The following is a 26,532-nucleotide window of genomic DNA, read 5'->3' as shown; positions in this document are numbered from 1 at the left end:
ACTCCAGGCTTAACTGCTGAGTCATCACTCCAGGCCATACAGTATTTTTTCATGACTGATATTTCACTGAGAATACTGGTAGGATTATGTAGTATATTAAATTAGCTTAATTTGTGTGTGTGTATGCTAGAGAAAGAACCCAAATGTTCCAACACTGAGCTACACTCTCAGTCCCTAGCTTAACATTTTGTTTATTATTATTGTTGTTGTTGTTATCATTGGTTTTTCTTTTTTATTGTATTTTTTAAATATTTATTTATTATATTTAAGTACACTGTAACTGTCTTCATAGCTGTCTTCAGACACTCCAGAAGAGGGAGTCAGATATTGTTACGGATGGTTGTGAGCCACCATGTGGTTGCTGGGATTTGAACTCAGGACCTTTGGAAGAGCAATCGGGTACTCTTACCTACTGAGCCATCTCAGCAGCCCCTATCATTGGTTTTTCAAGACAGGGTTTCTCTGTATAGCTATTGCTGTCCTGGAACTCTCTTTGTAAGCCAATCTGACCTTGAACTCAGAGATCTGCCTGCCTCTGCCTCCCTAGTGCTGGGATTAAAGGCATGCACCACAACAACCTGGATAATATGTTATTATTTTTATCTATCCACATCTTTCATGCTCTGATGTATATGTAGCAGCCATATTGGTCAGCTTTCTTTCTGTTGTACTTTCTGCAATATGAGTACAGCAGATTACTTTTCACTAAAATTTGGTATAGCTTGCCTGTAAACTCTCTGTGTTAATAGAAAATAAACCCAAGCATGTTTCCTCTTCTCTTCAGAAAGTCCCCTCTCTGAGGACTTCTCTTTTTTTTTTTTTTTTAAAGATTTATTTATTTATTTATTTATTTATTTTATAAGTACACTGTAGCTGTCTTCAGACACACCAGAAGAGGGCATCACATCTCATTACAGATGGTTGTGAGCCACCATGTGGTTGCTGGGATTTGAACTCTGGAAGAGCAGTCAGTGCTCTTAGCTGCTGAGCCATCTCTCCAGCCCCTCTGAGGACTTCCTGCTGGAAAGTGAAGCAGTCAGAGTATGTGACCTGGGGCTCAGGGGGAAAAAAATAACCTTCCTGGTTATGATAAGGGATGAAGACACTACAGAGAAGTATGTGTCACCACACTGGGCTTCCTTCCTTTTTTTTCTGAAGACAAGTGAATCTAGAATCCAGAATCTAGATGTCATAACTTATGCTAAAGTATGCAAAATAAAAGGGCCAAAGGGAATACACAGGTGAAGCTGTTTTTTTCGTTTTTCATTTTTCTAACTGGAATGCCGATAATAGCGCAGCTACAACTTTGTTTTGTTTTGTTTTTTTGTTTTTTCGAGACAGGGTTTCTCTGTGTAGTCCTGGCTGTCCTGGAACTCACACTGTAGACCAGGCTGGCCTCGAACTCAGAAAGCGCATCTACAACATAAATAGAGTGGCATGCAGCTGCAGTCCTAATAAAGCCAACTGAGCACAACTGGCAGGGGAGGGACAACCAAGGCCCGCCCCTAAGCAGGCTCAGGCTACGCCCCCAGCTCCGCATTAAAGCCATAGCATTAGGAACCAATCACGGCTCTTTTCTTCATTCCCTCCCTTTTTGGCTTCCGCCCTCAGTCAAAATGGCGTTTGCTCAGAAGCTGCCAAGGCGCTAGGAGTTGCCGAAACAGGTCCGGAAGCTACCGAGCGAGTCCGGAAGTTGCCGAAAGGGAGCAGCGGGGAAGGAGGATGGCGGATCTCATCGCAAGACTTCGAGAGGACGGGATCCAAAAGCGTGTGATACAGGAGGGCCGAGGAGAGTTGCCGGACTTTCAGGATGGCACTAAGGTTTGTGTCCATCCTCTCCCCCCTGTCCCAGCGTCTCTTCTGAAGCGCGGTGCGCATGCGAGGCGGGAGGAGGCCGTAGGTGAGAGGTTGCGCATGCCCAGAGAGCAGCTGCCGATCAGGCTACCTCTCACATGCCGAGCACGACGCTGATTGGTCTGGATTTGAGTAGGAGTAAATTCAGATATGTCTACTCCGCCCCTTGGCCTTGCTTTAGGACTGCATTGGACAGGGGTGGGTGTCAGTCATCTCAAAATGGTTTTGGTGTGGGTGTGACCTCGGTGCTGATACTCGTACCCGCAGGTTCAAAGCTCATGCAGTTTTATGAGTAAAGGAGCCTTCTGAAACCATCTAGGACAACTCTCATTGTTTACACCGGGAAACTGAGGTCCTGGAACTAAAAAACACAGAGTCCCAGAGATCTAGTTTTCCAGACCAAACTCCTATCAGCTTTCTGATAGATGGTAGCATTGCTTTTATATCTGTGCAGGTGAACTTATATATAAGTTCAGGTGCCCCTCCCTAAGGCACTCCATATCTCTAGGTTCCCCTGCTTTGTTGCTGTAGATCTCTAATCACCGTTGTGAAGCCAAAAGCAAGAAATTCTATGAATTCGTGTGCCCTCTGGCCAGTGATGTTTAGCCAGCAGTCAGGGAGTCTAGCCTGGTGTGGTGAGGGCTAAATGCTGAAAGCAGAGAGCAGGCATGTGGTGGTGGCGATCAGCTGTGCTTGAAAAGGAGATTTCCAAGCTGGTCTTGGTGGTACAGGCTTACCGTCTCAGCCGCTGGTGAAGCTGGGCTACAGCATGAGTTCAAGGACACTTAATAAGACCCTGTCTTAAAAATTAGAGAGATGGAGATAGAGAACAGGCTTTGGAAGGAGCCTGGAGAGAGGGATTCTAGATGGAACAGCCTAGGATAAAATAATATAAGCATAGAGTAATCTGTGAGCAGGGGCACCCAGTAGGAGCAGGCAGGATTAAACAATCACTGGGGGTCAGGAGGGGGGTTGGTCTTCTGCTGGTGAGGTGGCTCAGTGGATAGAGGTGCTTGCTGCCAAACTGATGGCTTGAGTTAGATTCCCAGGACCCAGATGGTAGAAGGAGAAACGTGACTTCTGCAGGTTGTTCTCTGACCTCATACAAGCATTGTCACTGTGTCACATGTGAGCCCCCAAATACATAAATAAATGTAACTTAAAAATGTTACCAGGGTTAAGGATGGGGTTTAGTGGTAGAGTCTAGGATGTAGAGGCCTTGGATTTTCAAGCAGAAAAGTAAAAGAAAAGGCCCAGCTATCAGTGAGCCCTGTGGTACATGTTCATAGGTTTATCTCCCACAATGCTAGACTGATATTGTTGATTCAATTTTACTGATGTGGAAACTGACTTCAGAGAGGCAGCGTAGCCATGTAGCAGTTAAGAGTGTGGGTTCAGCTAACCATATCCTGTTGAGATTTCCATCTCAAGCTCTCTTCTGTCTGCCCTCACCCCAACATGATCTTATCTAGAATCAACTTTTTGACATGACTCCACACCCAGATTACCCCCAAATGTGGATGTCTACCTCTCTCTACCCTTCTGCCCTTGATGTTGGAATAGCACCAGAGCATTCTCGTTTGTTTGTTTGTTTGGTTGGTTGGGTTTTTCGAGACAGGGTATCTCTGTGTAGCCCTGGCTGTCATAGAACTCACTCTGTAGACCAGGCTGGCCTTGGACTCAACCTGTTGTCTCAGTCAGGTTTTTCTATTCCTGCACAAAACATGACCAAGAAGCAAGTTGGGGAGGAAAGGGTTTATTTAGCTTACACTTCCACCCCGCTGTTCATCACCAAAGGAAGTCAGGACTGGAACTCAAGCAGGTCAAGAAGCAGGAGCTGATGCAGAGGCCATGGAAGGATGTTACTGGCTTGCTCAGCTTGCTTTCATATAGAACCTAAGACTACCAGCCCAGAGATGGTACCACCTACAAGGGGCCCTCCCCCCTTGATCACTAATTGAGAAAATGCCTTACAGCTGGATCTCATGGAGGCATTTCCTCACCTGATGATCCTTTCTCTGTGATAACTCCAGCTTGTGTCAAGTTGACACAGAGCCAGCCAGTACACCTGTCTTTGCCTCCTGAGTGCTGGGATTAAAGACGTGAGCCACCGTGTGCAGCTATGACCACACAGTCTTTTTTTTTTTTTTTCTGAGACAGGGTTTCTCCGTATAGCCCTGGCTGTCCTGGAACTCACTTTGTAGCCCAGGCTGGCCTCGAACTCAGAAATCCGCCTGTCTCCCAAGTGCTGGGATTAAAGGCGTGTGCCACCACTGCCCGGCATGACCACACAGTCTTAATCTCTTCCATCTGTGCTGTCTCCACTCTAGGCAGAGTTGCCCAGGTCATACAGAGCCGTCCATCTTTGCTCCTCCTATCCTCATCCCTTTAAAAGTGACCGCATCACAGCAACAAGAATCTAAGTTGGATTATGTACCACTTCTGCTAGGAGCCACCCAGTGGCTCTAATTTCAGAGTTAAAAACTCTCGGGCCCTCAATACATTCTATATGCCCTGTGGAGTTCATCCCTGCTCATCGCTGGGACTCCATGGAGTCTGTACTCCTTGTTCACACTGTAGCACTGGCCTTGCTGATTTGAACACCCCACAAATTGACCCACTGTGTGCTTTTGTACCTGTTGTTTCTTTGGCCTAGAAACTTTACTAGCTGAGTCCCCGCCTGACTCACTTTCTTTATTTCTTATTGCTATTCTCTGCTTAAAATTTTGCCTCCTTGGAGAAGCCCCTGCCCCACTTCTGTTAATTTTTTTTTTCTCAAAATGCAAAATCACTTTCCTCTAACATAGCAAACATAGCATATGGTTTTGTCTGGCTCTCCTTCCTGTATTCTAGAAAAACCATGGGTGCTCCTCAGTGGCTCTGTAGTGTCTGCGTGGTTTACTGCTATATTTTTTTTTGTGTCTTATACAGAGGGTGGGCGTGTAGTAGGAGCTCAGTAGATCTATGTTGAAAGCATGATTGGAAACAGGCTTTGTCTCGGCCCTGCCCCCCAGTAGCCATGGGCCTCTTACTTCCTTGTCTGTTACACAGCTCTCACTGAGACGGTGGGATAAGGCCAAGTGCAGGGCTAGCTGGTGTTCCCAGGAGAGCGGCGCTCTAATCATTCATTAGAAGCAGGGCTGTGTTTGAGCTGGGGCCTTAGTGAGGCTTTGTACCTTCGCCTGATACATAGCCCGTGTGGTTTCACAGGCCACGTTCCACTTTCGGACGCTGCACAGTGACAATGAAGGCTCCGTTATAGATGACAGCCGAACACGAGGCAAGCCCATGGAGCTCATCGTTGGTAAGAAGTTCAAGCTGCCTGTGTGGGAGACCATCGTGTGCACCATGCGTGAGGGGGAGATTGCCCAGTTCCTCTGTGACATCAAGGTAACAGTTCTGGGGTCTGTGGCATTTGTCTAGCCATGCTCTATGTCCTATCCTCAAGTCTCCTGCCCTGGCTTAGCCACTAACTTTGTCCAAATAAAGGTAGGAGGTGGCAGTGCATGCCTTTAGTCTTAGCGCTCTCTCCAAACTACCACCAGGCTCCTGACTTGCATCCTGGCCTCTATTCTCTTTCCTGTCCATAAACCAGACTCCAGCCAGGGACTCATTTTTAAGTGCAAATGGCCCATAGGATCCATTACGTCATACTTCTGTGGCTCTTGGTCACTATTAGGGTGGGGCATATGTGACTGCTGACATGTCCCTTTGGAGTCTGATCCCTGCTCATGTCTCTCCTATACAACGAACCCCTTGCCCTTCCTTCTCTTTCATTTCCTACAGCCTACCCCTTCCTCATACTTCAAAGCCAATTCATGGTTATCACCGCTTGGGAGGCCCCCCGGCTGCTAACGGTTTTCTCGAATCCCTCCCCTGGGTTCTTTTGCCCTCATGCCCTGTGTCAGGATCTGGTCTTCTGTCTAGTTGTACCCACACATGATGGGAACTGGCTTTTTCTTACCTCTCACTTCCAAATGGAGCCAACCCAAAGCCCTTTGTCCAAAGTCATCTGCATGTGAATGTCTGCTAGTAATCTACTGTGTGCAGAGAGCAGGTCTAAGGTTAAGTCTTCTGTTTCCATCTTCCCAGTGTTTTGATTGTCCTGGTACGGAGGACTGAACCCAGGGCATTTCACATGCCGGGGAGATATTATACTACTGAGGCCTATTCTTTAGAAACAGGTGTCGGGGTGCGTGTGTGTGTGTGCGCGCGCGCGCGTGTGTGTGTGTGTGTGTGTGTGTGTGTGTGTGCCCGTGCGTGCCTACATACATGGGTGCTCTAGACTGGCTAAAGAGCTCCTCCCAGCTGGAGTTACAAGCACAGTGGGTCAGTCACAGTCAGCTTTGGCATGGATGCTGTGAATCGCAGTGGGTCAGTCACAGTCAGCTTTGGCATGGATGCTGTGAATCTAAACTCAGGTCACTTTACCCTTTGAGCCATCTTCCCAAGCCCCTGAGTTTTTGTTTATTTATTTTTTTGGATCTCTGTACTGCCCAAGAAACTCTTGAATTCCTGGACTCAAATGGTCCTCCAGCCTCAGCTTCCTGAGTAATCATAGTTGCAGCAAAGCACCAGGTAGCTCCCCTGGGAATTTTTTGTTGTTGTTTTTGTTTGTTTGTATTGTTTTTAGAGACAGGGTTTCTCTGTGTAGTCTTGAATGTTCTGGAACTCACTCTGTAGACCAGAGTGGCCTCAAACTCAGGGCTCAGGGCTCCATCTGCCAAGATGTATACCACCATGCCCAGTTCCCCTGGGATTTGAAGATGTGCCCCGTGCCCAGCTCTGAGAGGGGCCTTGACATGACTAGAAGGAAGAAGTGGTGCTGAGCACAGGATGTGGTGAAGAGCTTGTTTGGGGGGACTCATCCTTAAGGAGAGAAGGGGAGGGGGAGGGTTGAATGGAGAGAGACCTGTACTGGGATCCTGATGGACAGGACACAGAAAGGGATTGTTGGTGTGTTTGTGAGTTAGGCAGGTGCTGGATTTGGTGACCAGAGATCATGGCAAAACTGAGGGCTTTACTGTGAGGGTAGAAAGGCACCTGAGGGAGCCAGGCAGTGGTGATGCAGGAGGCAGAGGCAGGTGGATCTCTTGAGTTTGAGGCCAGCCTTGTCTAAAGAGTTCCAGGATAGTCAGGAATACATGAAGAAACTCTGTTCCGAACCCCCACCACCACCCCAAAGAAGAAAGAAAAAACAAAACAAACAAAAAAACAAGAGAGAAAGAAAGAGAGAAAGAAAGAAAGAAAGAAAGAAAGAAAGAAAGAAAGAAAGAAAGCCAAGCAGAGGAGGAAAAGCCTGTGTGAGTGGTGATGGAGAGGCTTCTCTTGTGCCCAGTGAGCACCTGCACAAGTTGATTGCACCTCTGCTGCCTTTCTGCAGCATGTAGTCCTGTATCCTCTAGTGGCCAAGAGCCTCCGCAACATCGCTGAGGGCAAGGACCCCCTGGAGGGACAGCGGCATTGCTGTGGGATTGCTCAGATGCATGAACACAGCTCCCTGGGTCATGCGGACCTGGACGCCCTGCAGCAGAACCCTCAGCCTCTCATCTTCCACATCGAGATGCTGAAGGTAAGTCCCCTTTTGTCTCCAAGGGGACATTAGCCCTACCTCCCCACTCTCCAGGGTTGGTCTGTGGAAAGGGGCAAGGGTAGGAAAACTGTGGAAGCTCCTAGGGCCCTTCTCAGGCTTCACTGATCACCTAGGCCCACCCACCTTGACTCTTGTCCTTTGTCTGTGTGTCCATCTTTTCCTCCACAGCTGGCCAGCTGGCCATGCTCTGAAGGTACTAGGGATTTAGGTGGTTCCTCTTGTCCACATAGGTTACTTTCCATGGACCACGAGCTCTGCCAGGGCATGGGGACTTGCCACCATCTTCATTGTTACCTGAAGTACTTAGTACTAGGTATGCCCAGGCATGTAAGGGCTGATGACACACACGTGCTCAGAGACCAGTGGTCAGGTGACATGGTTTCTAGCATCTCATGCTAGAGGGCAGGTTTGCTGCAGAGGATTCTGAGGTGCCTATGGGCTCTGCTTTGAATCGGTTCCTGCCTTGGCAGGTGGAGAGTCCTGGCACCTATCAGCAGGACCCATGGGCAATGACAGATGAGGAGAAAGCAAAGGCAGTACCTCTCATCCACCAAGAGGGCAACCGGTTGTACCGTGAGGGGCAGGTGAAAGAGGCTGCTGCCAAGTACTATGACGCCATCGCCTGCCTCAAGAACCTGCAGATGAAGGTATGCTCAGAGGCCGCGGTGGGTGGGGCGCACAGAGGAGCCAAGGCTGCAGCCAGGTCTCAGCGTTTCCACTTTCCTCGCCCCCATACACCCCAGGAGCAGCCTGGCTCACCTGACTGGATCCAGTTGGACCTGCAGATCACACCACTGCTACTCAACTATTGCCAGTGCAAGCTGGTGGCTCAGGAATATTATGAAGTGCTGGATCACTGCTCCTCCATCCTCAACAAGTACGATGGTGAGCACCAGGCCCTCTGGCAGCCCAGACTGGCCTCTTCCCACCCAGCGCTGGGGGCACTTGGTCCTAGCCCTTAGCTTTGAAATCTCTGAGCTCCCCATAAGAGCTTGACCAGAGCTTCCATGCTGGCAGGGAAGGGCAGTGTCCAGGAAGTATGGTACCGTGTGACAGGGTGGCACTGATACAGCACCGTTCAGAGAGTAGCCCAACTCTCCCCATTGTGGGCCCAGCTGCCAGAAGTCAGGCTGGCCAGTCTCCTCTCATGCCTCTTGCATGCCTCTGCTTTCTGGTGTCCCTGCAGACAATGTCAAGGCTTACTTCAAGCGGGGTAAGGCCCATGCTGCTGTGTGGAATGCCCAGGAGGCCCAGGCTGACTTTGCCAAGGTGTTGGAGCTAGATCCTGCCCTGGCGCCTGTGGTAAGCAGAGAGCTGCGGGCCCTGGAGACACGGATCCGGCAGAAGGATGAGGAGGACAAAGCTCGCTTCCGGGGCATCTTTTCCCACTGACAGGGCCCCAGTTCTGCCCTGCCTTGCCATGCCCTGCCCTGCCCTGCCAAGCCCACTGCTGCCACCACTTGTCAATCCCCCACTGCTACCTTGCGCTTCTGTGTATATAAAGGCCTTATTTATCTCTCTGGCTTTGCGGAGCTAGTCCATCCTGAAGGCTGGTCTTCACTGGCTAGGTAGTCAGTGGGAGGGGAGAGGTCAGGTTCTTGCCATAGTTCCCTACTGGTTTGTGCTAAGGTCTCTGGGAATTTCTTTCTGGCCAATACCAGCCTTGGGAGACTCTAGTATTAAGTGGTAGAGAAAGCAGGTATGGCCCACACAGGCCACTCTATCAGCCTTAGGTCCCACAGGCCCTGGCTTTGGAGACAGAAGTTTCCGTAGGGGCAGAGGTGAGGGGAGTTGCAGGGTAAGAAGTCACGTGACTCTCAAACTCCAACCCCAGCTGAGGTTGGGGGAGGAGGACTAGGCAGACTATCTAGGAAATGCCCTCAGGATGTGCAGCCAGGGCTCGTGAAAGTGAAAATGAAAGTGAAGGGGCTCCAGCCTGGCTGCCTCTATGACCCTGAGCAGGTCCTGGCCCTGGCGGTCACTTCAGCACCTCAGTACCCCAGACAGGAAGACCCACAGTAGAGTGCAGTTGTTTATTTTTATAGGTTCACACACTGGAAACTGGGCTCTAGCCCACTCCCTCCTTCCTTCCCTGGGGGATGGGTCCCCCACCCCCCACAAAGGGAAGTAATACTGAGGAGTGGTCATACAGGGTGTGGGGGCCCTAGCCCCCCACAGTCACTGAGGCCCCTTGCAAGTCAATAAATAACCCAGTTCCAGCCAAGGTTCCCTCACTCTTCACTGTCCAACTTGAGGCTGATGCTTCGAGTCTTGCCCCTGGCCAGGGTGGTGGGAGGTGTTCCTGGACCCTCACGGTCCACCTGGCTGGGGCCTCTGGATCGAAGCAGCTGGCTCTGCTTCCGGAGGAAGTCCACAGGAGCGGCCACAGCGTAGCTGCTCTTGGCCAGAGCGGCTCTTGGAGGTCCTGAGGGGGCATGGGAGTGGGAGCCTGCCTCCAGCTGGCCCAAGTGGGCCACATAGCCATCTGACAGGAACTGTGGGCAGAAGGAGGCAGGGATGAGGGGACGTCCAGCCTCCCCTGAGGCTCCTGCACAGGGTAGATAGACCGGGTGATACCGGCAAGTGGCAGGCTGGCTCAGCCTGATCAGGAAGCTGCCTCCCACTACGTAGTATCCCCTGACTGTGACCCAGGCAACTTGGCTCGACTCCCAGTTTGCCTCTCTCTAGGCCTGACTCATCCTCAGGCTGGCATCTTGGGGAAATAACAGCATTTAGCATTTAGCAAGCTCAGGCCCAGCCTTGAGCCTTTGACCTACCATGAATGATCAGACCTTTGTTATAAGCTAATGAGTACAGATAATGCTAGCATCATTTACTACCCAAGAACAAGCTCAGAAAGGTCAAAGCACCTGCCCAAGGCCATGGTAAGATGATCTGTATCTGAGGCCTTGAACAGTCACAGCTTCTGTGTTCACTTGAGTCTGTACACAGCAAGTGTAGCCTGTTGCCCCTGTCCCAGGAAGAATAAGTAGTTCTAGGGCCACAAATGCCTTACATCTGCCCCCTCTTGCAGGAAACAACACACTTGGTGGTCCTTAGCCTTGGTCCTGGAATTCTGTTCCCAGCCTTCCCTTACCTGACACTGTGCCTGCAGTTTGCGCACAGCACGGCCAACAATGTAGGTCTGGCTCGGAGAGAGTCCCAGTGCTGCATACACTGCCACATCTTTTGGTGACCCATATCCAGCCACGATGTTCAGTTCTACCTGTGTTAAAAAGCCGGTCAGCAGCCCTGTGTGGAGAGCCATAAGGCCAAGGGCATGGCATGCACCCCTCCAATTGCTGTTTCAGGGGTACCCCTATTTGTGAAGAGATGGAGGCAAGGTCCTAGTCAACATAGCTCAATCTCCCCTACTGGCCCTCAGGAGAGCAGGACCACAGAGGCCTCTGTAGGTCCAGTTGATGGGAGTGGGACCACTGTGGTGTGGCATGGGGCGAGGGCAGGCTAGGACCATCCTCAGCCACAGTACCTCTTGCACCAGGCTCTGCAGAAACATGGCTTTCTGCCGCAGCGGGTCGTGGGTGAGGCCATCACAGAAGGAGACCACACCATGGGGGAAGTTGTGTTGCGACAGCCAGGCCACTACACGGTGCTTTTGCATGTCAGGCCGGCCAGTTACATACACAATCAAGTAGCCCGAGTCCTGCCAGTGCCTGTGAGATGGAGGCTTATCAGCTCCAGTCCCGAGGGATGCCCAGTCGTTGTGGCTGGTGGGGCTGAGGTTCCTACCTGACCACATCCACTGCGCCAGCGCGCACCTTGGGGTCGCTGCCCATGATAGAGACACTGGCAGTGAAAGAACCATCAATGCTGAAGACCACAGCTTCTGTGCCTCGGGATACCACGGTCAGACAGCACTCGGCATAGGTGTGGTCTCCCCTATGGTCCATGGAAGCATGGCATGAGTGGATAGGGTGAGGCTGGCAGTGCCCAGCCCCACAGGAGCCCAGACACCTGCTGCTTACCTGACCACCATGCGCACAGGGTAGACACCAATGCCCAGTGCACGTTCTGAGGGCACTGGGAAGGTGAGACGGCCTGAGCTGTTGGTGACTTCTGTGCCAAAGTGGATCCACTTGCCTGACAGTGGCTGTGTCATGACATAGACATCCACCTGGAAGGGGTGGACAGGGCTATGGAGACAACACTCCTGTGCGCCACTTTACAGGCAGGTGAGAGCAGAGGCTGGCCAGGCAGGGAGGAATTTCAAATTGTTGATCAGCAGCTGTTAGGGCAGGGTAGGAAACATCGCGAGTGTGGGCATCGGGTTCTGACCTTCTCTCCAGTGAGTGTGACCACATCCAATGGTCCATACATGAAGCGCCCATTCAGCACCTGGGGACGGCCCTCACATACCACGGTGTCACTCGCCCGGTGGTTGGAAGTGACGTTCTGGCGGGAAAGAGAGGGTGAGCTGGGACCGGAAAGGATGTACATGTATGGAGAAAGCATTGGTGTCGGGTGAATTCAGGACACTCTGGTGGTGGAGCATGAAGGAGGTAGGGCTGCTGTGGGAGACCACGGAGGCTGAGCATGTGAACTTCTATGGACCACGTGAAGTATGTAGCCAGGAAGCTTCCTGGCAGTCAGAGCTGGGGACAGGATGCAGAGGATGTCAGGTGAGGGTAAGTGAGGATCCAGACCGACTAACTACCAGGGCTCAGAAGTGGGCAGAGGAACCTGAGGTTTCCAGGGGCAGAGCTAGGCAAGGCAGATATGAGGCCAGAACCCTGAGGATACTGGGGACATGACTTGGGCTGGCTCCTGGCAGCCAGACACCTACCCGGATCTTGACCTGCGTGCGTTTGCGCTGCCACTTCTCCCTGGGGAAGGCCGGGCTGTAGATGGATGGCTCCTCACACTCCGTCAGCTGTGGCCGCTCCTTCTCGATGACCTGCTCGGGACACCAGGCAGGAAATAATAGCCCTCTTCCATAGTCCTGGGCTTCCCAGTTTCTGGCCCACATCCCTGGCTTCACTCACCTGGCGCAGAATGAAGGCCACTACATCTGCTGACTCCCAGTAGCTGGCGTGGAAGAGGTGGGGCAGCGTGACCGTGGGGAAGGCGGTGAGTGCCTCGGGGCAGTACAGTGAATAGTCGATCCGCTTGTTTCCCCACCAGCGTTCCAGGACTACACAGCCATGGTGGGCAGTGAGTCAGGGTGGCCTGCTGCCCACTGCCCATCTACCTGGTCTGGGACAGGGTGGGGTTCTCCCCTCCCTCCTTTCCATCTACCCAGGACAATGTGTGTACTTTATGAAACGATACTCTCCCAGGCAGGCTGGCAGTGCAGGCCAGTGCTGGCTGACTTACTTTTAACCACCTCGCTGGTGGTGCTGGGCGCTGGCTGGGCTGCTGGCTCATTGCCTAATTCACTGCCCTTCCAGAAGGCACCACTGGCCGAGGTGGGTGTGGAGGGCACCATCATCTCCAGCTCTTCCAGGAAGAGGCTCGAATGGGTCTGCAAAGTGTCAGCTGGAGGAAGAGGACCAACCTAAGCATCAGGCTACCCCCATGCCTCTTCTTCCAGTGGTCCCAGCCATTGCTCAGCTCCTGAGCCTCTACTCTCTGTCCCTTTGGCCTCTCTGGTTGGCCGAAGCAGAAGACTTCCAGGGGAGAGACAGTGTTGTCTCTGGTTGTATGTAGTAGTCAACAACATTCCTACCAGAATGCTCGCTACCCCCAAACACACAAACATATACATGCTCCCCTCGTACATGCAACCAAGTGCACATAGAGGTACAATCTTACACATGTGCACATCGACATGCCAATGCCCCTCTAGATTAGTCACAGGTTCCTACTTGACACAGGTCAAAAGGTCCTGGGGACCCTGACTGTCTATGGGAGAAGGGGAGTGTTTCTCGTATCTGGGAGGGGTGAAATGAGAGGTTATCTATGATGTGGGGGCTACTTCTTGTCTTTTACTGTCTCCTTCTCTCCCCTTAATTTTGGCTGGGGTGGGGGAGCTGTACCCAGCAGCAGGGATGAGCCATCTCCTAGAGGAAACTTCTGGTAACGAGGTACCGCCAGGGGGGCGATGGCCTGGAACTGGGGGGCCAGCAGGGGTTCCAGGCGGGAGGCACAGGGGTCAGCAGCATGGAAGAGATTGTAGATCTGCTCGCAGGCTGGACGCATCTGAGCCACTGTATACCCATTAGACAGAAGAGAAGGGGGGGGGGTTTGTTTGTTTGTAGGCAGGGTCTCTCTCTATAGCCCTGGCTATCCTAGAACTCAGTATGTAGACCAGATTGGCCTTGAACTCACAGAAATAAGCCTGCCTCTGCCTCCAGAGTGTTGAGATGAAAGGTGTGTGCCATTATTCCGGCCTGGGGGGCCGAGTGTGGTTAGACCAGGCACTGCAGGGGTCTCCTGGCCAAGCAGCGGTGGAAGCATTCACTGGCTGCTGTGTTATGTGATGTGATGCTTCTGCATGAGGGCCCCTTCTTTGAAAAAAGGAAAGTCTTAAATTCCCTTTTAGATTTATTTTATGTGTATGAGTGTTTTTCCTGTATGTATGTATGTGTACCATGTGTGTGCCTGATGCCCATGAAGGTTATAAGGGGTGTCAGATGCTCTGCAACTGAGTCACAGATGGTCTTGAGCTGCCATGTGGGTGCTGGGAATTGTACTCAGGTCCTCTGCAAGAGCAACAAGTGCTTTTAACCACTGAGCCAAGTTTCCAGCTTTGGGACCTACTCCTTCTTAAATAGAATACCTTTTCCCCCAAGTCGTTCCTCCTGATCTGCTTTGGGACCTAGCCTTGGCATATCCTTTCTGGCCTTCCATTTCCCCTCTCTGACCAGGCCATTCCTTCCCAGTGAGGAAGAACAGTAAGAAGTCCCTTGTCCCAGGTGAGCCACCAAGGCTAGCAGAGATGGGGAAGGAACAAACAGAAGCAGATGAGGGCTCACCCTCCAAGGCGGGCATCACGGTTTTGCGTAGAGCCAGCACCAGGCCCAGTGGGGAGCCGAAGAGGAAGAAGCCTGAGACCTTGAAGTCCAGGCGAGCAGCGTTCATGGGGCCATCAGGAGCCTCAGAACTGGCAGGTGGACAGGAGGCTGTGCTTGCACGGCGCGGCTCCCCAGAGGAGGTGGCTGAGGAGGCTACCTGCAGGCTGTAAGGGAAGGAGAAACTCACTGTTATTGCCTCTGAGGTCCAGCTTATGTTTAAGGCAGGGGCTATTGGGCAGAGTTATCACCTGTTCTGAGAGCCATCAGGATCAGGACTGGCCATGTCACTGAAGGTACGCTGAGCAGGTAGGGCTGAGGGTTCTGGGCTAGCCCGACCCAGTACCTCCACCCCATCTGCCAGCGGGTCCCGTACTGGACCAACTTCAGGGGAGAGCATCTCATTGTTCTAGAAAGAACAAAGGACAGAAGCATCCTTAGGCCTGAGGCCATTTGGTTCTTATTTCATTTGGAAGTGAGGATACCAGCTTGGGCTTGGATCAGGCAGAGTCCCATAGGAGACTCGACTTTGCAGCGGGGGCCCTGCCCACATGCAGAGAGGCCATATTCCAGGGGGGCAGAGACCTAGAGATGGAGACAACCCCCCTCCTGAGGAGGCTGGGTTTGGCCACACTGACCATGCTCCCACGGCGGCTGCTGCCCCGACTCCCTGTGCCTGCACTGGCACTGTGGCAGAGCGCATCAAAGCCCAGGATGCCGCCAACACCATCTCCGATCAGCACCACCTGAGTGAGAAGGTGGCACAACTGAGAGGCTTTGTCACCAATCTAGATGGGGGCCACAGCTGCATGGGTATTGGTTGCTTCCTGGGAACATGTCTAACCCCTGACCTGCCCGCAGAAACCTGTGCCCTCCGATGAGCGCAGGAAGGCTGCATAGGCCTGGTTGGTGCGAGCGATGACAGTGGCCACGGCACCCTGGTAGCGGGAGGATGAGGTGGCCAGGAGTGGCAGGGCAGCCAGTGGAATGTGGTCCTGGGAGCGGGACAGGCTATCCCCATCATGGCTGTAGGGGCTCAGGCTGCAGGAGAATAAAATGTTGTGAGTTTTCAGTTTAACCATGGCTTTCAGCTCCCCTGGGCCTGCTAGCAAGTGTCCTTGGTGGGGTGTCAGACCCAAGAGGCATTTGAGGTGGAACTATTAATCAGGTCTATTCAGATGCAGGCATGATGGTGTGCACTCTATGATCCCAGTACTCTGGAGCAATGGTTCTCAACTTTCCTAATGCTGCGCCGACTCTTTAATGCGGTTCCTCATGTTGTGGTAACCCTCAAGTATAAAGTTACTTTCGATGCTGCATCATAACTGTGATTCTTGCTACTGTTATAAGTTGTGTTATCAGTGTTTCCCAATGGTCTTTGGGGATTGAGGTCCACAGGTTGAGAACCACTTGCTCTGGAGTTTGAGCTAAAGGGATTCCCACAAGTTGAGGCCAATCTCAGCTATGAATTCCAAGCCAACCTGGGCTAAGCAAAGTCAGAGGCTAGAGCAATGGCTCAGCAGTTAAGAGCACTGACTGTTCTTCCAGAGGACCTGGGTTTGATCCCAAGCACCCTCATGGCAGCTCACAACTGTGGGAAACTCTAGTTCCCAGGCTATCAGATACCACCTTGTAGCCTCTGAGCACTAGGCACACATGTGGTGCAGACAGACAGACAGACACGTAGGCAAAACACCCATACACATAAAACAGCAGCAAGAACAAAATCAAACCAACCAATACAGAACTGGTCCATTCATGACCAGGACTGACCCAGGTAGGTGATTTCTCTCTCTACCCCCAGAACTGCCCTGATCTTGGGGGAGCCCCCCAAATAGATGACTGCCTCTTGGGGACCCTGTGTGTGCTCCACCCTTCCACCCCTGGCCAGTACTTGGAGACAAGAGCATAGGCGGCCGCGCAGATGGGTGGACAGGGCACCAGCCGCAGTGCCACGTGACCCAGGGCCTCGGGGAAATGGACTCGGGTGACGGCTTCAAAGGCTGTGCTCAGCGTTTGCACATCGGCTTGCTTGGAGTTGATGTCTCCAGGGCCAGAGTCCAGGATGCTGCCGCTGTGCAGGATGAGGAAGAGGGCATGCACAGAGCACGCCTCGACCATTAGATCCCCTGCTCCATCCAGGCCCTGAGGGACACAGTGAGGTACGGGCTTTCAGATCGGCGGCCAGCCAGCAATTGAGCAGAACAAGAGTAGTTGAACATACTTGCCTCTGAGTCCCTGGGAGCTCGGGCCCCATCTTCAATGCCTTTGGTAGCCATGATTGCAGGATCTAAGACAAGGGAGGAACAGTGAGGGAGATCAAAGACCCCTGGACCACTTGCTTTGGCCCTTCAGACACCCTCATCATCATGATGACTGCCCGATATCCTGTTTTATTCCCACCCAAATCTCCAGACCATTTTACATTCTAGGCTTTTCCTCATGCTGGCCCTGTGATGTTGCTACAAAGTAGTCTACCTCCAAAAAAAAAAAAAAAAAAAATCTCAAAAGATAAAAAAATACTGGCAGCAACTACCTCAGGGGAATACCATGGCAGCTACAAGCCATGCATGGCTATTTATATTAAAATAAAATGCAAAATAAGAAAAGCCCATCTCTTAAGTGCCTGCCAGTCACATGGTAGTAGTGGCTACCACACAGGTTGGCTTGGGCCTAGAACATTTTTACTGTCTTAGACAGTTCTGTTGGACAGTATTGGTTCAATCCTTTAAACGCCAGTGTAGACATCAGTACCAACAGGAAGCCTTCCTGGATACATAGGCAGTCCCTCCCTGGTGCCACCTGGACCTGTTTGAACTTTTCTCTTTCATCATTCCACCCTTTATCCATCCACTCGCCAACTGGGTATTGATGGGAACTCTCTCCAGACTGACACTCCTCTCAGGTCCTGTTCACTTAGAACTGAGCTATTCTGAGCCCCTGCTGCACACAGGGTGCTGGTGTTTGGTATCCTGAGGTGAGATCTTTACCTGGTACCCCCTCTACCTCGGTTGGGGAGGCAAAGGCATCAATAAAATCATTGGAATTCCACTTGGTCATCTCCTTGGGGAAGACCTCGTCACTGTCCGAGAAACCTTCTGTGGAGACAGGGGGCTGTGTCATGGGTAGGGTGACTTAGGAACTAGCCAATACCCCCCCCCCCATCTTCCACAAATGTGGCTTCTGTGCTGACCATGGGCATCAAAGAATTCTTCCTCAGAGCTGTTCTCGGAGTCTCGGGCAATGTTCTGCATGCGCCACTCAGACAAGCTCTGTGGAGACACGCCGCCTGCAGGACCACCTGGGCTTCAGCTTGGGAGCCCAGGTGGGGGCTGGGAGGTGGGGCCCCCTCCCACACCCTGGTCTCACCTCCATGTTGGGATGAGTAGGAGGAACGGGAGGATGAGGACCACTGCTTCCCAAAGCTGGCATCTGGGGAGGCGTCAGGGCCAGGAGGGGCCTCAGGCCCATCAGGGGTGCCAGCAGTGCTGGTCCCAGGCCGGGCCTCAGTGCTGGATTTCCCAGGGGTCTGAGTCTCTGGTCCCTCACTGCCAGTGTTGCACTTAGCCATACGCTGTGCTAGCATGCGTGCAGTCTCCTCCTCCAGTGCCCGGATGTCAGCCATGCTCAGCTCTATCCACTCGTCCTGCCAACACCAGGCCTGTCGATGGGCGCGAAGCATCACCCGGCGCAGACCTGCAGAAGCCCCAGGTGTCGGAACCATGCCGCCCACCCCCACTGCCCTGCCAATGCAGCTGTATGCCAGGCCTCAAGGTTAGGTAATGGCTCCCTTAAGGCATGCCCCCCACTAAGCAACACAAGGACAGCAGGGCCTGTGTTGTCTAGAGGACAGGACAGGGGATGGACGGGCATCTGTCACATGTTCTTTCTGGTCTATTTCTCTGACCACTGAGTACCAATGCAGTCACTCTAGCAGACATGACCAAGGCTTGTGGCTTGCTTTCAGCTGGCTTCCTGCTGAGGAGCTAACAGTTAATTAAGGTAGTAACAGTTAATGAAATGTCACAGTTAATGAAGGTGTTAATAGTTAATGGAAATTCTGGCAATCCTCAAGAGGGTGGAGTGAAAGATGATACCCATCCTCGCATCATCTTAAGGAGAGAAATAAAGTTAAGAGACCCCAAAGAATCTAGAAAGTACAGTAATAATGGTTGAATTACAAACCCCGGGCGGAAATGCATTAGCATCCTAACAGAGGTTACATGTTGGTGATTTCCCTAAAAGCATTACAGGGGAGTCCGCATGGCTCTCTAAACTCAGTGTCCTTATCTGCAAAATGGGAACGGCAGTAGCCCTTCTCTTAAAGGGCTGTCTCGGGTGCTAAGGGGGATCCTGCGGTGACTCTCACTCAGACACTGGCTGTCCCTGTCCTCCCCTCCTTTTCCCGTGTCAGAAAGGAATATTAAGGTGCTGAGGTGCCTCCCAGCTGGGACCCCTGCAAGGGTCAGCAGCGGAGGAAGTGGAACCCGGGCTATGGGACTCTACCTCCTGGGGATGGTTCTTCTATGTGTGTGCAAGTGGCCCTCGCTCAGACCTGACAAAGAAGCGGGGCTCAGCAGCAGCTCTGGGGGGCCAGGGGTCAGTTCAGAAGAGGCTTAAATTGGGGCTTCAGTATCAGAGCCAAAGAGCTGGGGAAAGGAGGCCACTCTGAGGAAGACAGTAATGAAATCAAAGGCACTTCTTGGCCTGCAATCCTCAGCAAATCTGTGAGGCGATCATCCTCACCTGGTGACCCTCCCAAGAGCCTCTCAGTATTGCCAAACTCATCGAGACTTCACAGAGGTGCATCGTCTTTGAGTATCAGAAATAGCATGGGCCTCAGAGACCATACTGCCAGCTGCTTGCCCTCTTAATTCTTTCAGGTACCCCAAAGCAGGTGCCCTTGATCCCTAGCCAGGCTCCACTATCCCCCTCTCCCCTCCACTGTGTGAACAGAAGCATTCCTGGCTGCGAACACAGGCCGAGTGTGCACTGGATGTTCCTCATCCGGATGCTCACCTACATCATGGATGAATTGCTCAATCTTGGCCTGCATGCCCCAGTAGCGGAACTCAACCTTGCACAGCTTATAGGCACACATGAGAGGTCCTGTCTGGGCCGCTGTCCGTGCCCAGTCATCAGCCAGCGGCCCTCGGCCTGTCTTGGCTGAGCGGTACAGCCGAGGGTCCTCTTCCGCTTTGTATTCTCCTGGGGCCACTGCATCCCGCACGATGTCGATGGTATCTGAAGGGGTTTCAGTCAGCACTAAGCAAGCCCAGACCCTTTTCTCATCTCTACCCACCACCCCAAGGATTAGGAGGAAAAGCCTTTCACAGACTGAAAGACGAGACTTGGGCTTGTTAGTGACTGCCCACCGAGGCAGCAGCAGGGGCCCAAGAATGCCTCACCCAGGATTCTCTGTCTTCTTTCGGCCCCACTCAGGTTGAAGACGTTAGGTTGCTGCCCCCCATCAGGCAAGTAGTAGGTCTCTATCTCAATGGAGAACTTTTCCACAAAGGGGCAGGTGTACCTGGCAGAGGGCAGTGTGAAAGTCATACTGTGTACACAGTATGTTTCCTTCCTAGTCCTGAGCCTGTGCCTGTCTCACACACTCACCGTGTCCGGGTGTATGGGTAAGCGTTCCAAGATTCCTCTTCTACCTGCAGAGCAGCCTTGGGCAACAGTGCCCGGAACCAGCCTGGGATGTGGGAGCCCACGTGGTACACCTTGTGTGTGTACTGCCCGCTGCCTCCAGGCCCATCTGTGTAGGGCCGGTTGGCCAGGATCTCCACGCCGCTGCCCTCACCACTAGATTCCTCACGGCTCTTTTTCTGCAGCCCAGGACAGAAAATGGGGAACTCAGCCTCTAGCTTAAATTCTGGGGTCCTCAGGTTTGTTCTAATTCTTTGCATCACTTTTTAAAAAGAGGTTTAAGTGTATGAGTGTTCGACTGCATGTATGTATGTATACCACCTGCATGTCTGGTGCTTGAAGAGGGCATTGGATCCCCAGGTTTTAACTGTGAGCTGCCCTGTGGGTGCTGGGAACAAAATCCAGGTCCCCCATAAGAGCAGCAACTGCTCTTAACAGCCAAGTCATCTCTGCAGCTTGTGTAGCCTTTTCAAGTCCCTGAGGTTAGCGTCATGGGTTCTGCCCAGTTCCCATGGGGTCCTGCAACCTAGCACTTGATCTGGTCATTCATTGGGTGGGATGTAGGACTGGGGTTTGTTGACAGCACAACTCAGGCTGCAGCAGAGGGAGACAGAAAACAGGAAGGCAGGAAAAGAAGGGACAACAAGGGTGAAGACCTGGGGACTGAATGCCATAGAGGGTCACAGATCACTGAGAGGACATGACCATGGCTTGAATATGTGGTATGTGTGCACACGGGGGGGGGGGGCTGGAGGCAGAGAAGTGTGTACAAGTTTGGTAGGGGGGTATGACAAGTATGTTCAAGGAACAGCCACAAGACCACCTCTCAACAGACTTTTACTGCTGGAGCCTCATTCCCAGCTCTTGTGACATCCTTCAGTGTGTGAGAGCCTCTGGCTGCCCTTTCATAGCTCTGAAGCCCAGATGTGGCCCACTCGACCCCCACGAGATGGGATATGGCCCTCTCTCCTCCTAGATGTAGATTTTATAGGCCTGAAGAACAAACCTGGCTCAGACCCCTTGAAGACCTGCTAGCTTGCCTTGATCCAGCATGTCCTTCCTCACCATCTAGTTCCTGCCTGCCCTGTGCCTGCCACAGTCTGAGGCCCTGATCCATGGGCCTCTTTTTTGATCTCCCGGGAATGCCAGGATTCTATACTTTTCCCCAGAAGCCCCTGCTTAAGCTACCTACCACCTAGTGGGCCGGGCTCCCTAGTCTCCTCATAGACTGCATTCCCTTCCCCCACGGGATTACAGAGTTTTAGGATTAAAGGAGACCATATGTGGGCTGTGCAGGCTGGGCATTTAATGGATTGAAAGCACTCATTCGCCTTCCTTGCCCTCCTGCCCCTCTGTCCCACCCTTCTGCTTGAATATCCAAAGAGGATGTCTCTCTGCCCTCTTATGGGCTACAGAACCCACTAACGGAACTGGTTGTGGGGGATTCAGCGGGACTATCCCCCCCCCCCCCCGAGGCCTGCGAATTCCTTCTTTCACTCCACCATAAAGCATGGCTCCAGTACAGTCCTCCCCGCCATTCTCACCTGGATCATGTAGAGCTGGGCCACTTGATACTCGTCCAGGCTCATGGGCAGCAGGATGTGGTACTCCTTGATAAGCATCCTGAAGACGCTCCGCTGACCGCGTGCGGCCTCTGCTCCTCCTAGCGCAGGGTACCGCGCAGCAGTCAGTACAGGGCGGTGGTGCGCGGTACTGAGCCCTGCACGCCTGCCGAGGGGCTCGGGCGGCGGAACCCCATGGCCGGGCCCGCCGCGGGGGAGGTAGAGCCGAACCCAGTGTTGCCTCCCGCACCGTGGAGCCCAGAGCAGTAGAAAGGCTCAGAGCTGACCTCTTTTCCACGCAGCCCCCGCCCCCCCGCCCGCCTGTCGTCATGGCAACCGCGCGCTGACGCGGGCCCCCCAGAGCGGCGGACGCGAGCCGACACGCCGCAAGGCCATCCTTGCGTCTGCACCGAGGTCGCATCCCGAAACAGCATCCCTCCGGGCCGCGCCTGGCTTCCAAGACCAGAACCTTAGGGACCCGCCCCCTTCACCACTTCATCCCCTGAAGTCAGTGGGGTTCTGTGTACTCCACTCCTAGACGTCCACCTAGACCCTTGTCCGCCAAGGTGTCTTTCAGGAAGCGACCCCCGTGGGCCTCTGCAACTCTGCTAATGCTAACTTACCTATGGTACCAGAAGAAACAAAAAACAAAAAACAAAACAAAAACAAAACCTCCGTCCCCCCTCCCAAAACTTGCTTTTACCACCCTAGAAGGTACCAGGTTCTTGAACTGTATGTACCCTTGGTTTTCGCCGAGTTCCCATTCGTCCTTACAGCCACCCCATCATCTTCCCACGAGGTTGCCCATTCCAGGCTGGTGTAGGAGCGGTCCACTGGTACCCCTCTGGCCTCCGCCCTGGGAGGCCCACTCTGCCCACCTGCGTCCGGGCATGGCGCCACAGTTCCGCTGCAGACACCCTTCCCACCCCCACCTCGCACCCAGCGGGCGGGCGAGAGGCCCTCTGTCCTCACTTCCCTCAGCTCCTTGTCCCTGTCGCCAGACGCGCTCTTGACCCGCCCGCTCACCGACGTCCCCGCTCACCTCTAGCTTCTGGTGGGCGCCCCTCACCCAACCCGGGCAGGGGTGGCCGATCCCAAGGTGGGAGTCCGTTGTGCCCCCAGTCCCGGCCTCGGTTTCCAGATGGAGCCCGACCCTCTGGAGGCGCGGAGCGGGCCCATAGCCCCGACCTTTTTCCCCGTCTGCCCGCCGGCGCCCCTGCTGTCCCTCCCCGCCGCGTCACTGCAGCCGCCCCGCCCCTTTCCTGGGCCCGGCTGGTCCTCCCCACCCAGGCAGGGTCGGGGCAGCCCCGCCCGCGGCGCAGCAAGGCTGGCCCCTGCTTTCCTTCTCCAAGACAGACAGGGAAGAGGCCGGTCCCCAAATGCCAGTTCTTTATTTCTGTGCTGTCTGGACACCCCAAAGATTCTTGGTTTCATTTCCCACCCAGGCCCAGTCAGGGTAGCCCTCCTATGTGCGTTGAAGAGGTGGAATTTGACCTGGCGGGAGCCCAGGTTAGAGGAAATGCTGTACCCCAAAGTTAGCCAGAATTTGGAAGCTCTCACTTGCCTCTACCTAGGGTTGGCATTTCATGGTTACTTTGTTACATACCCAGTAGAGGCCATCCCCTTAAGGAAGCCCAAGTCCTTTCCTACTATGTTTGCTAGGTTCTCAAGTTTGGACACCCATCTAACTGCTCTGTACAAAGGCTGAGATACCCAGGGTTGGCTCATGGAGCCACACCCAGCCTTGTGGAAGTTGTCAGGACAGTGGATAGCAGCATCAAGCCCAGGTGCTGGGAGTTAGGGGGCACGCGGGAGGGGGAAAAGGAGCCTCTAACTGCCTCCCTTAGGAGTCAGAGACCCGGTGTATTTAGACCCTTCCAAGGATGGTTTTAAAGCAGAGGTAGTGTAGGGGCATTAGGACATTCAAGGGAGAGGCTTGAGTGAACTGGTATTTCCACCCTGCCAGGCATGCCTGCCAATCTAGAGGAAGGGCCCTTTAGGCTCGGGCTGTCCAACAGTGCCTCCAGCTGTGAAGGCAGCCAAGCCCTCCGCTGCCCCCTGGTGGCACCTCCTTATGCAGACTTCCCCACCACTGGTGTTCTGGCTTTTTGGCTACTCCTTCAGCTGGAAGGCGCAGAGCTGGAGGTAGCAATGGACAAGATGGGAAGGCAAAGCTAGGTTCAAGCGACCTTCCCCAGTTCCTGCTCTGCCCTTCCTTCCCCTTCTGCCCACTCAGGCTTCCCCAGAGGAACCACACACAGAAAGGCTGAGAGAATCATCTTTTATTTATACAAAAAGGGCATATTTAGTAAAAGACACATCAAAAAAAAAAGAGTCGGCTGTGGCCCCAGAGATGAGGCAGGGAGGCCTTCTGCACTCCTGTGAAGAGGCAGGAGGGGGCCTGGACTAAGAGTTACGGAGGAAGTGCCGTGTGGTGGGGCCACAGAGAGGAGCAAGACCCCCTTCAGATCAGCACTGTGAACAGGTCACAGAAGGAACTCCCAGTGGCCTCCCAGCACTCCCGCAGAGGGAGAAGACCAGTTTGTACAGCCAACTGGACGAAGATCTGCTCCCTGGTTCCCGGAGAGTGCCCACCAAAGGACACAGGACAGGAAGCCCAGGATAGGAAGCAACTTGGGGCACGAAGGCCAGGGAGAAGCAGGCGTTCTGCAGTGGCCAGAAAGGTCCCGACGAGGAGGTCAAGGTGCTTCCTGTTACGTGCGGGCATTGCGTTCTGTCTCTGCCAAGCACTCTCTGACCAGTGCTCGAGCGTGGATGATGCCTGGGGTGTGGTGAGGATAGGGAAGTAATAAACAGGGCCCCAGAAACCATCCACAGCCACCCTTCAGAGCAGACCCCCCACCGCTCCATGCAAGAGCACCTCTAATCTGATGGGATTAAGGGTTGGCTAATCCTTGCATTCACCCCGAGTTCCCAGGCACCTTCCTGGAATCGGACTCATTTGAAAATGGAAAAGTTCGGGCTGGTGAGATGGCTCAGTGGTTAAGAGCACTGATTGCTCTTCCAAATGTCCCGAGTTCAAATCCCAGCAACCACATGGTGGCTCACAACCATCTGTAACAAAAATCTGATGCCCTCTTCTGGAGTGTCTGAAGACAGCTACAGTGTACACACATATAAATAAATAAATAAATCTTTAAAAAAAAAAATGGAAAAGTTCATTTTAAAACACCTCCTTAGGTACGAGTTCTGTTCCAATCGAGGCTGGCCCAAATGTCCTGTACCGACTCTAGATATCCTCCATCCTTACTGAACTGTCTTAATGCTCAGTGTCTGTGTCCTGGGCAGAGCAAGGGTGGGCCTGTGGCTTCACTTACCTCTCTTCAGGCGCTCCATGGCACTCTTGCTACCAGCATAGGTGGGCCGGATCTCTTTGCCCATCTCCTCTATGACAGACAGCAGGTCCGTGTAGGTGCTCTGAGAGCCCTGGGAACCGGGTGGCTTCATCGCCTGTGTCCAAAGAAAATACAGATGTGACCTCAGACCCCGAGGGGGATCTCCTGTCCTCATCCATAAGCAAGCTCTTGGCCACACTCACCTGTACATACCCCATGGAGGGCGGACCAAAGTCGTTAAACAGTGGTCTGAAAGGTGCCGCAGCTCCTGGCACTGTGCCCGATGGCGATGGGACACTCCCGGCTGCAACAACAACACGAGTAAGAGGTCAGAGTGTGACAAGGGCCTCGTCACAGATGTCCAAGCCCAGGACCGTCCCCCTGACCTCCAAAGGCGTGCTTCTTCATTCCACTCGGAACAACTTCGGAGACACACTCCTCCCCCCTGCGCTCCACCTACGAGCTCTACGTGACCACGCCCACTTCTCAGGCCAGCAAACTGAGGCTGAGCCAGGCTCCTCTAGCAGGCCCCGTATTGCAAAACTCGAGCGGTTTCTCTCCAAGACCTCGACTGCCGGGACAAGGCGAGCAAGGGTGGAGTTAAGAGCCTCACCTGTAGGGACCGGGGTGCCCGGACCGGGGGTGCTGGAGCCCGGGGTACTGCTGGGGGCGGGCGCGATAGGTTTGTAGGACATCCCAACTCCTTCGTGCGGCGGCCGCCAGCCGGCCGCTCCTCCGGGGTTGGCTGTCCGGCAGCTCAGCCGCACTCTGATTGGCAAGCGAGCTGCACGCCCCTGGTAAATAGAGCTCCGGCCGGAAGGGCGGGCGGGCACGATCGTTCCTCACTCTCGATTGGCGCGCCCGGCTGTCACTCGAGCCTCCTCATTGGCTGAATCTTGCCCCCGCAGGCCGCAACCGCTGCCGATTGGCCTCCACCTTCCGGACCTCGCACCTGTCTGCCCCGGATTGGGCGGTGACAGCCGTCCTCCTCAATTGGCGAGTTCGGGGCCCGGGGCCGGCGCGCTTTCAATCCGATTAGTCCCCAGGTCCGAGAGGCGGGGCCTCGGCAGCGGGCCAGTCTGGTCCCCGAGGTTTGCTCCGATGGTGTGTGGCGGGCCGCCGAACACACTTCGTCCTCACCGCTTCGCGACTTCCCTCCGCTCAGAACTCTCAAGGCCACGGCTCCCACAGTGTGAGCACTCCGCCCTACCCCGAGCGTTTTACGTCACCTTTCACCGGTTCAGTGCCCCCCCCATTCGGCTGTGCGCATGTGCGCGCCTCAGGCCTGTATTTGTTCCCATGGCAACGGTTCCCTCACCAAAGTCATTACCAAGCTCCTTCTCTGGATTGGTTTGAATCTTAGGTCTAGGCAGGTGGTGGGTCCAAGGCAGCCAGCGACGCTGCTCGACACCTGAACCCTAACTTCCCCGTCTTCTCCACAGACAATGATAAAGCATCGTAGCATCAAGTCAGGACCCCAGTCAAGACCTTTGGCTGGAATCTCAACACCTCATTACTGGTTTCCTCCTGGACTCTCTTTTTGG

The 26,532-nt window shown here is 53.6% G+C and overlaps 3 protein-coding genes across 4 annotated transcripts; 1 reads left to right on the top strand and 2 right to left on the bottom strand.

Annotated features, from left to right (window-relative positions):
- Positions 1 to 1,611: 1,611 nt before the first annotated feature.
- On the top strand, positions 1,612 to 8,983 carry Aip (aryl hydrocarbon receptor interacting protein). Its single transcript, XM_021221682.2, has 6 exons — positions 1,612 to 1,821; positions 5,065 to 5,244; positions 7,238 to 7,426; positions 7,918 to 8,094; positions 8,191 to 8,332; positions 8,634 to 8,983. The coding sequence occupies exons 1-6, from the start codon at positions 1,723 to 1,725 to the stop codon at positions 8,837 to 8,839; spliced, it is 993 nt and encodes a 330-aa protein (XP_021077341.1). The 5' UTR covers positions 1,612 to 1,722; the 3' UTR covers positions 8,840 to 8,983.
- A 483-nt stretch (positions 8,984 to 9,466) lies between these two features.
- On the bottom strand, positions 9,467 to 22,884 carry Pitpnm1 (phosphatidylinositol transfer protein membrane associated 1). Of its 2 annotated transcripts, none has more exons than XM_021221670.1 (24): positions 22,675 to 22,884; positions 21,615 to 21,733; positions 20,035 to 20,249; positions 19,827 to 19,948; positions 19,438 to 19,662; positions 17,788 to 18,114; positions 17,612 to 17,707; positions 17,409 to 17,516; positions 16,647 to 16,708; positions 16,313 to 16,563; positions 15,270 to 15,459; positions 15,057 to 15,164; positions 14,670 to 14,827; positions 14,383 to 14,585; positions 13,444 to 13,614; positions 12,782 to 12,943; positions 12,451 to 12,599; positions 12,252 to 12,362; positions 11,744 to 11,860; positions 11,434 to 11,582; positions 11,198 to 11,347; positions 10,938 to 11,121; positions 10,545 to 10,673; positions 9,467 to 9,942 (listed from the first exon to the last, which is right to left on the bottom strand). In XM_021221670.1, exons 2-24 carry the CDS (start codon positions 21,690 to 21,692, stop codon positions 9,679 to 9,681), a joined length of 3,729 nt encoding a protein of 1,242 aa, XP_021077329.1. In that variant the 5' UTR covers positions 21,693 to 21,733; positions 22,675 to 22,884; the 3' UTR covers positions 9,467 to 9,678. The 2 variants fall into 2 exon arrangements, with proteins under 2 accessions (XP_021077329.1, XP_029401888.1); XM_029546028.1 differs by lacking the exon at positions 22,675 to 22,884 and adding an exon at positions 22,373 to 22,508.
- Positions 22,885 to 23,899: 1,015 nt separating this feature from the next.
- Positions 23,900 to 26,179, bottom strand: Cdk2ap2 (cyclin dependent kinase 2 associated protein 2). The gene is made up of 4 exons (XM_021209249.2): positions 25,602 to 26,179; positions 25,192 to 25,292; positions 24,971 to 25,103; positions 23,900 to 24,414 (listed from the first exon to the last, which is right to left on the bottom strand). The coding sequence occupies exons 1-4, from the start codon at positions 25,681 to 25,683 to the stop codon at positions 24,347 to 24,349; spliced, it is 384 nt and encodes a 127-aa protein (XP_021064908.1). The 5' UTR covers positions 25,684 to 26,179; the 3' UTR covers positions 23,900 to 24,346.
- Between the last annotated feature and the right edge of the window lie 353 nt (positions 26,180 to 26,532).

The sequence above is a fragment of the Mus pahari genome, chromosome 1 (genome assembly GCF_900095145.1).
Source record: "Mus pahari chromosome 1, PAHARI_EIJ_v1.1, whole genome shotgun sequence".
NCBI lineage: Eukaryota > Metazoa > Chordata > Mammalia > Rodentia > Muridae > Mus > Mus pahari.
The sequence above is the reverse complement of the archived record's forward strand: the minus strand, read 5'-3'. Positions and strand labels throughout refer to the sequence as shown.

Coding starts and splice junctions, on each gene's coding strand:
- Aip (XM_021221682.2), top strand. CDS start 1,723: ATGGCGGATCTCATCGCAAGACTTCGAGAGGACGGGATCCAAAAGCGT. Junction 7,427..7,917: donor TCCACATCGAGATGCTGAAG/GTAAGTCCCCTT, acceptor CTGCCTTGGCAG/GTGGAGAGTCCTGGCACCTA. Junction 8,095..8,190: donor TCAAGAACCTGCAGATGAAG/GTATGCTCAGAG, acceptor CATACACCCCAG/GAGCAGCCTGGCTCACCTGA.
- Pitpnm1 (XM_021221670.1), bottom strand. CDS start 21,692: ATGCTTATCAAGGAGTACCACATCCTGCTGCCCATGAGCCTGGACGAG. Junction 17,708..17,787: donor CTACTCATCCCAACATGGAG/GTGAGACCAGGG, acceptor GTGGTCCTGCAG/GCGGCGTGTCTCCACAGAGC. Junction 9,943..10,544: donor AACTGCAGGCACAGTGTCAG/GTAAGGGAAGGC, acceptor TTCTGCCCACAG/TTCCTGTCAGATGGCTATGT.
- Cdk2ap2 (XM_021209249.2), bottom strand. CDS start 25,683: ATGTCCTACAAACCTATCGCGCCCGCCCCCAGCAGTACCCCGGGCTCC. Junction 25,293..25,601: donor GGGCACCCCGGTCCCTACAG/GTGAGGCTCTTA, acceptor TTGTTGTTGCAG/CCGGGAGTGTCCCATCGCCA. Junction 25,104..25,191: donor CCTCCATGGGGTATGTACAG/GTGAGTGTGGCC, acceptor CTTTGGACACAG/GCGATGAAGCCACCCGGTTC.